Source organism: Centruroides sculpturatus, unplaced genomic scaffold (genome assembly GCF_000671375.1).
Source record: "Centruroides sculpturatus isolate CEXI.00-Female unplaced genomic scaffold, Cexi_2.0 scaffold646, whole genome shotgun sequence".
Classification (NCBI taxonomy): Eukaryota; Metazoa; Arthropoda; class Arachnida; order Scorpiones; family Buthidae; genus Centruroides; species Centruroides sculpturatus.
The window spans coordinates 203,601-213,439 of NW_019384827.1; the positions used below are offsets into that span (position 1 = coordinate 203,601).

Below are 9,839 nucleotides of genomic sequence, written 5' to 3' on the forward strand. Positions count from 1 at the left end.
TTTTTGTTCCACTAAATTCGATTGTTTTTTGAACGAATCTCCGGTGGCGCGTTATAGCTTCATGGGGCCTAGGGAAATTTGAATTAGGAGGCCCCACGTGTAGTGATGACTTCGGAACATTTACTTTCGGGAGAATTTTTAGGGGATATTGTCTTATAAAAGATTGGTTTGTTGGCCATTGCGAGCTTCGATTCATCTGTAAGTCCGCTTATCGTTCTTCCTCCTCTTCTTTTATCAACCAAAGGTCGTCATTCCGTCACCGGTTTAGTCCACCTCTCATCCTCAATCTCGCTACACACCTTACCCATCTTTAATTAATTTGCATACCAGGGACACAGCCTGCCCCGGATACACCTCTGGCATACAAACTGTGCAAGCGAATTTGTATGCCAGAGATGCGTACAGATGTATCCAATGATTGCTTAATATTCCGACAATTGTGGGTTGCATTAAAAATTAGGCTATATATACCTTTTAAATCGTATATTAAATTAAATTCCAGTAGTTAATTAAACATTTAAAAACATTTATTTAAATATATTTTCTACATATTAAACTATTAATGGCAAGATTTAATTTATAAAAAAAATAATAAGACACGAATTTAAAAAATAATTACTGGACTATCACTCCGACGAAACTTAATTCAAATTTACAAAATAACATAATGGAATTATCAATTATTTAATATCGTTTTATAAGATTGATATACGTTGACGAATATACTGTTTCGGTTGACCTAATGATATCCTGTAGAACAACTTGGCACAGCCATGTCAATGACCTCGGAATTTCGTTGTCCCAACTAGTTTCAATTGTTTACAGAGCAAAAACACGCAGAGTTTTACTCACATAAATTTAAAAAAAATATACATATACATATATATATATATACTATCACCCATAAAAAAAAACTATTAAATAATTCACTTGGCTTAGGTTTTTATAAAGCACTAATTTAAATAATTTCGAAGAACACAAACGACGTCTCTTTTTTTTCACGTTGTTATTTTATAAAATAAAAACTGATTAAACATTAGTAAGACTATATATACACGCGAATTTCTCGTCTCTCCTATGTTTTTTATATGGAAGAATTAATAACCGTAGGAGCTGTATTGCGTTCCTGGAGGATAATAAGGATGAGCGTAACTGTATCCGTAGGGTTGTCTTTTATCGGGATAAACGGGCATTAAGTACTGCATATTCTTGGCTTGTTCGATTTTCTTTTCTTGACGTAAGCAACGAGCTGCACACAAGAAGAGAATGCCCGTCAGGAGACTCATCCCCACTCCTATCCACGCTAGTATATAGGACCAACCGAAATAAAAGTCTGTCATTCCCTTCAGTTCCTATATAAATACATAAAAAAAAAACACGAATTAACAATGTCGAAACAATACTATCTGTAGACGTATCTATAGACGTACTAAACAATTCGTCGTATCGAGTTACAATATTAATCATCACAAATGATACGTTAACTGATCTTGTTCTTATCGAGTGGTATTTTTTTTAAACAAATAATTGTTTATTAATTTATATAAGGTGTAGTATAGTACAGTACAGTACGAACTACAGGACGACACGAAAGTCAATACCCGTGTTTAGTTTTGTGTGTTACAAGTACAGTACATCTGTACTTGATGAAAAGTAACTATTAAGTATTTGAATAAGACAACAATTTAGTCTTTAGAACAGTTAACTGATTTTTGATCCACCCTTTATATAATATTACATATTGTATAATTTATACAATTTTTTTTAAAAGTCTAACTTATAATAATTGATTAAAATTAATATAAATTAGTGTAACTGAGTTGGAATGCGTTATTTTTTTTATTATCAAATTTGCAGATCCTGAACTAAATTTTATACGATTAAAATTCGTGTGAAATTAAGAATTCACGAAAAACTTCAGCAATTTTTCGAATATTAAATTAAATATTTACATTTTTTTGAGTAAATTTATGTATTTTAAATATAGAAAAACTTAATAATTGTCTGAAATTATTTCCCTATTGTAATCGATTTATCAACATGATAATTTTTCCTCGATTGTTTTCAAATTTTCCTTTCTCCCAATCAGATGGAGCGTAACACATTGTACTATATGCCTTTGTATTATACATATATTTAGAAATATCGTATTTTATCATTAAAATCTTATTTTATCTTCTGCTAAACAAAGTCTTTTTAATCTTTAGTATAAAATTATTGTATTGTTAGATCACAAATAACATCAACCCCGTCATATAAATGATGAATCTAGCCTTAAAATTTCAAGTTATGTAGACGAAACAGAATAGAACCCATGTTTTTTTGGCATAAGCCTACGTCTACTATACTAACTACTACTTAAGCAACTTGTCGTGTCTGTCTGCTCTTAAAGCAGTTTAACTTTGAACTTTATCCCCCTTCCATGGTCGATACATTCGATAGAATTGGGATCTTATTCTGTCTGGAATCACTTTAAAGTTAGATTTTTAAGTTTTTAATACTAAATTCTTACATTTATACATCGATTTTAATATATATATATATAGAGATTATTATTAATACATTTATTGTATTTTAATTTTAAAAGCATATATATATATGTACCTTTGGCCAATTTTCATAAGAAGTTTCGCCCGTTTTCAGTACTTTAGAATCATAATATTGTACTCCATGCCACAATCCCATCGCTCCTGCATCCACTAAAGCTAATTATGAAATTAATTATAATAAATTATTACGAGATAATCGCTATAACTAAATTAAAAATGATTAAAGCATAATTAGAGTTTCCCAACCTCCGATTTTAACACGATACAATTAAGGGACTTTGGTAGGTCGCGATCCACAGATTGAAAAGCACAGTATATGAAGGGAGGGAGAAAAGAAAAAAAAACAAAAATAAATCACATTTTTACCAGCTAAAAGAAGAAGCAAACCGGTAGCGACTACATTTCCTCGAGATCTCTTCCAACAACCGGCAATACCAGTAAAGAACGATATAAAAATAAAGAAAAATGATGAGATGAAGAGTCCTACAACAGATCGTGCCATGTCTGAAAGAAACAAAATTAAATGTAATTATTATTATTCTATTTTTTTTAAATAATTATTACGTGGTAAATTTTAAATTAGATCCGCTTCTATTATAAAAAGTTATTCTAGATTAACAACAACAAAAATATATTTATATAGAAACAAAAATAAAACACATTTCATGCACTATGAGCTTAATAATAATCTATTTATATAACCTTCTGCTTTAAATTATTCTTGTAATTGTATTGTTTTTTTTATATTATTATTGACACGTCAATACAGATTTATATATATATATATATATAAACTCCAAGCATGAATTACTTTCATCAATTAAATTTAGAAAGTCAAGGCCACTGAAAAAAAAACTTTCCTGTGTTAGGGGAGGGAATCAAAATTTTCTGTATCATTGATCAAACATATCAAATTCTAAGCCATAACAGAAGATTTCTGTGTAATATTAAAGCATCATTTATTTTTTATATTTTCTAACGACATTCTAAAAATGTCATCACATTTGTTAAACCTCGATATAGCGGCCTCCTGAATAGTGCCATCCTGGTAAAGTGAGGCTGATCTTTCCTATAATTATTATCAATAAGTAGAGAAACCTTAATATTGCGTTAAAGAATATCCGATTTTGCATTGTAAGCGGTGTTTTTCTCACTTTCAAATTAAAATTCAAACTCGTGTGTACCTCTTGTTATTGTAAAAAATTCTTATAACTTGAGGTGTTTCGGTTTAGCCCTATACTCGTTATACTACTAATTTAAGATGCGCTATATCGAAGTTTTACTCTTATCTAAATGTAAATGTTCTAAAAAAAGTGGAACTTATTTTAAAAATTTATAAAACGATAGAAACTACAACCGTGTTTAGAATGGTAACGATCAAAGTATGAGAAGGAACCATTAATTTTCAATTACAGATTCCTTCTTTAACAAAAAAAGAAAATCACTTTTGGCAAGTGACTATATGTATTTTAACTTGTAATTAATTCATCTAAAACATGTGAATAATTATTAATGATTAATTCCATAGCATTGACCTTTGGAGACGGTTCAACCAGTTTTCCATCCAAAACTGATTTTTGTTTTCTACCCAACTTGCTTGATCGACGAAGCTTATAGTCAATTTGTCTTCAGAAACGTCGTACTTTTTTGCCAAATTGTACAAAAGAATGCATCCTGCTTCGTTCCTTTTGTCGAGTAGTCTAATAGAGGAATCACACTAGGAATTATCGACCAATTAACTCGACGATTCTTAACGGTGACGTAAAATTCTTTTGTTGGCTCGTAAAATATTTTATATCCTATGCACTTAATTCTTTATCTTATCAAATTTAAGAGTATGTTTCTACGTTACGTTCTAATTATAACGTAACACATGGACTGTCAACACTACTGACGTAACCTCGATGTCCATTTTCCGGTCGAATTTTTCTTATTTTTTTTTTTCACCCGATATTCCATACGTATCTTTGCTATTTTAACAGATATTTCGTAATTGTAACCTTTTTCTAAAATATTGACCTCATTTCAAACCGGGTAATTTATTACATTTTCAGAAAACAGCCCTGAGAACTTCTTAGAGACGGTTTATAAATAGACGTGATGTTATAATTAATTGTATCTTATGTGATCCAAACGGAAGTCTACATCACTAAGTGATCCGGAGATGATCTAATCTAGGAAAAAAACATGATAAAACCATTGTAAAATATCTATAAAACACTTAAATTATCTATCGAGATTATCGGTTCGTACAGAAACTTAGTGAATTTATCGAAAGGTGGTGAGATACTCGATACTAGGGAAAAATCCACGAGAGAGCAATTTCAAAAAGCAGAATCACGGTCTCTTGAACAAGATCAAAGTCCGTGAAGTAATTAGCATGTAATTATTTTGGTCATTTCGCAAATAATTAAGTGTAGTCGAATCTACGAGCAAGGAATAGCACAAAGAACAATAAGCTGCACACGGCTCTTAAAGAACGAGTCGAAGTCATCGATGGGTGACATTATAAACTTTTTCTACTCCGAATGGCATAAATAACAATCCTTAAAACAACGAGCGAGAAATAACCCACTTCGTACTTCACTAATAAAATACATTAAGATCGGCCAGTGCGTTGGAAGTGATAGAATTGTCATCCTTTGCTTGCACCATTCGTTTGCAATTTATGATTTTTGAACATGATTTTTTTAAAAAATCTCATTAAAATTGAATGCAAAAAGTCATTCTTAAGTTACCAATTCTGTATTTTTTTTTTTCAAATCGAAATAATATATCATTTAAAAATAATTGGCAAGAAAACTATGTCACAAATCTAAATCAATTGTTTCAAATTGTGACATAGTTATAATAACTAAAATAATTTAAAATCGATATTAACTCGATTATACGAAAAAAAAATTCAAGATAATAAATGATTTGTCTCATTAAATTTATCATAAAGTTATCAATAAAATTGATGGAAATAATTGAGACATTTTGATCTTATCTCTTGTTTAATAAATTACACGCAAAAGTAAAATAACCTATTCATTATTTTTCGTATAAATTTATTTAGAATTTACTTTTGAATTAATAAAAATCAAAATTTTCCACCCTAAATCACTCCGAATATCATTTATTCCTCATTAAAATATTTAGGCTACATCAAGTGACTGAAGTGAGAGAGATGCTTAAATCTTAAAATAAAAATTATAAATTAATTTTCTTTAAATATTTAATTAAGAAAACTCATAGTTTAGAAGTATAGGAATTTCCTCGAACTCGTTTTATTCGAATATTTTCTAATTTTATTCATGCAGTTAACAAGAAGACGACCTCACAACTCGGTAAGGTCGTCGACGAGGAAATGAATCTCGATTCAAGAATGTAGACTTACGTCTCGTCAAGTTAAATATGCTCATTTTAGAAGTCTTCGTTAATTATTTTTAATTCCAATTAACATTTACATATTTAAGAATTTTGTATTTTAAAAAATATATATATAAGCCTTACAAAAGTGCTTAGATCTATCGATTCTCATCATCATCCGATCATCTTTGCTCCCTATTACCTACTACATCGACTATCCCTCACTTTATTTAATATATTTTAAGTTATTAAATCATTAAAGAAAGGAAATTAGTTAAAATTATTAAACAAAACAAGTATTTTTTGGCTCTTTCAATCATTTTAATCACACCATACTTAGTCATTGTCTCATACAAGTTCGTGTGATCAATTAGTTAAGTCGTTACATTGATATATTTCGATTATTTTAACTAAAAAAGGAGAATAAAAAGCATTCATATACATTCCTAACTGTTTTTTTCGAATGAAAATTAGGATAAAACAATATTAAATACATTTATTTAATCATAGATGAGGATCTCATCCATCTCATCTCGAAGAGTTCTTATAACAAAATATGAAAGAGGCTGACATACTTAATACTATACCTAGCATAACTTCTAAATAATGAATAAAATTATACACCAGAATCGACAATCACTTCTTTATAAAAGTATTTATCTTAGTTTTTTAAATTAAACTTTCATTCGCGAGTTTTCATTCCAAAAATATGATTAAATAAATAATATCTGTATTTTGTAGTGTAGCCTGGTAACAACACGGGAAAGGGAATTATTGATGAGATGTCTGCAAAGAAAGGGAATCAGAAAACAGCAGCGAAACGAGTCTCCTTTCATTTCTATGTAAATGAAACAAGTTGTAAGCGAAGGTCGACGACCTTTTATCGTTCGATGAGTTCTGTATTGTTTTTAAGCATTTATCACTTATTAAATTCAAAATAACTTAATATATTGTCCGTCTAAATTTAAAAACTTACGCAATCTTTCCCACCAAGCATCGTCTGTTTGGTTTGCTGTGCTTCCTTCCGACAAATAATAATTCATGTTCATGCAAGACGTTTGCACGGGAGAAACGTATAGAGCCACTGAAACATTTAAAATATTTAATTAATAAATAAAAAATGGATCAATTTACGATCCGAATTAACTAAAAGAAACACCGATTTATTAATTAAAAAGATTTATACAACGATATCTTTATGCTAAAGTTTAAGATGGCGAACAAAAAGTTGGAGAGGAACAGTGGCGCGTTATAGCTTGACAAATTTGAATTAAAGGCCCCCATGTGCAGTGTTGACTTCGAATATTATTTTTCGGGGAATTTTTTCCTCGTAAAAGATTAGTTTTGGGCCCCCCTGTTGGTGAAGTCCCGGGCAATTCCCCCCCCCCTTTTTTTGGCTCATAGGATAACACGCCACTGGAGAGGAACTTCAGAATTTTATTTCTTTAACAATAAATGCCATGTAATAAAATTGTTAACGTGTTTTAATATTAGATTGTTAAATCTGTTAACCAATACGTAGTAAAAAGATATTTATTACGTGTTGGAGAAAAAAAATAAAACAGTTTTTAATTAGTATGTAGCAAATAAATGTGTCATTTTTATATGCCACGTAATGGCTGTAATTAAAATACTTGACTTTTTTGATTTGAAAATACCTGTTTAGATATAAAAGCAACTCATCTACATATGTCCTTGCCAATTTATAACAATTGATGTCATGGAAGTCTCTTGTCCCATTTTGCTCGCGTGATGAATTCTTCGCAGAAATTAACAATAAATTACTAACGTTACTTTGTTTGTTATTTAGTTTTTCTTTATACCAAAAAGTACACTAGCACCTTATGAATTCGAAAAAAAAAGTATGCTAATAATTATTTCTATTGATTTTTTTAATAGATAGGAGTGAGGAAATCGAGAGGTCAAAAACAATAAGTATTGTTTATCGGCTTACATTTTCGATTGAAAGCTTGACAAGGAGTTAACGTCGATGCCCTTAACAATCGAAAACTTAGTCCATATGCTAATTTATAAGTTCAAAATTCTATATTCTTCCCTTCCATATGTAAATTTATTGTTTTTAAAGGCGTTAAAGTCTAAGAATAAACAGCACATGATTCATCGACGAGTGAGAAAATGGGCGTTAAAGACTTTACAACCCTAAGGTGGAGTGGGAATATATCAAATGAAGATCCTTCTTTTAAATTTATCTTCTTTTTTTCTTAAAAAAAATGAGTTTCTTCGAGCATTTAAAATTACAGTCCTTCGAAATTCTCTCTAACGAAACTTCGACCTTGTCCAAGTCTTTATTTATTGTTGAATTATGTGAATGGTTAACATTCTTCCACCCACGTACGGAACTTGCTACCATTAAAAAAATTCCTAAACGACTTTAATTTCGTTGGAAATTTAATTCTACAATATTACAAATATCTTTCGTCGACCGGTTACGTTAAGCAAAGCGGATGTTACCTCAGAGGAATGCTGCGCAGTTGTTAAATAAAAGTACAATTACAATATTGAAACTTTCGAAGCGTAACCTTCGTAAACTTCAATGAATGCTTTCCTATTGGAATTTTACTTCGTCCCTATTGCTAAAGGTGGTTGATAATTTCCGGATATTTTCCCCACGGTGAGCAACGGCTCATTTCTGTAGTTAATCTGTGTCCTTGTTCGGAGTGCCTCGGGGGGTTGGCAGGGTCACTGACTGCAAATACCGAAGCCACTCCAAACACTCCATCGGAACGTCGATATTACGATAAGGATACTCGACTTCGATGTGGCATCGTTTTGAAAAGAGTTATAATTATATCTAGTCGCACACGGTACCAATAACCACTACATGTTATTCAATGGACGGGGCCATTGTAGTGGTAGAGTTTGTTTGCCAAAACCGGGTTACGTTCCAAACGTCTATTCTTTATACGTGACCCGAGATGATTTTTGAACCCGCAATTATTAAATATTGTCCATTGTTAAAGTCAATTTGTATGTCCTCTAGTTCTTTGGATCATATTCTCTCCAGAACGTTTTCTAGCCCTATAGACCTATTAGTATAGAAGTTTAGTGTAGTGTATAGCTTACAAGATTTGAGTGGGTTTCAAAATGACGATTCTGTTTATACTGAAACGAAATTTAAAATATTTGGCTCACGAATTCAATATGTAAACAAGAATTTGAACACGTTTTACGTTTCTTCTAGTTGAAAATTAATAGATTTTTCGTCACTTGAATTGATTTAATCTAGGAGAATAAGTGATTTAGTATAATAAACTCACCTTTCTTAGGTTTGTCGTTAGGAAAACAGATTCTAAAAATTCCTTCGTCTCTATCGAAGAAACGAATATCGTACTGAAGCTTCTCTTGTAACTCTGCATTTCCTTCAGCTTCTTCCGTTAGATCCTTTCTCTTCACGCGAATTTCGTACCAATTGTCCGTACCGAAAGCTATGGCTAAACAAGACACTGCCACTACGGCACCTATAGTGGCAACGGATAGAGTTACAGCCGAACAAGCCATTTCCAAAAAAAAAGAAAGGTTTTGCCGAGAAGTAAAGAGATCGGAGCTTCACTCGTCGCGCACACACATCGTATCTGTACAAAGAAGAACGTCAAACTACCTCCTCGCACCTGCCGCGATCTACATTACGTCGGCGTGACGTCGACAAAAATGCCACGTGCAAAGTCGGTCTCGTTCGCAAAGCGGAACCGGAAATGAATACGCCGCAATTACGTCATTTATGTGCTTATCCGGTACACGTAAGGTTTTTGGAATGATATCTTCATTCCTTTTTTTAAAATTATTTTTAAAAATGATTTATTTTTAAGAAAATTAAATAATTTTCCTATCGTTTTTCTAAGAAATGTTCTTATTGCTTTTTTTTTTTAGATATTTGATGCTTTAATAATCCGAATAATGTGTAATTTAAGAAGAAAAAAT

At 31.1% G+C, this 9,839-nt stretch overlaps 1 protein-coding gene across 1 annotated transcript; it reads right to left on the reverse strand.

The window, feature by feature from the left end:
• Positions 1-991: 991 nt before the first annotated feature.
• Positions 992-9,543, reverse strand: LOC111630040 (transmembrane protein 114-like). The gene is made up of 5 exons (XM_023374044.1): positions 9,179-9,543; positions 6,877-6,984; positions 2,916-3,053; positions 2,605-2,705; positions 992-1,352 (listed from the first exon to the last, which is right to left on the reverse strand). Exons 1-5 carry the CDS (start codon positions 9,417-9,419, stop codon positions 1,098-1,100), a joined length of 843 nt encoding a protein of 280 aa, XP_023229812.1. The 5' UTR covers positions 9,420-9,543; the 3' UTR covers positions 992-1,097.
• Positions 9,544-9,839: the final 296 nt, after the last annotated feature.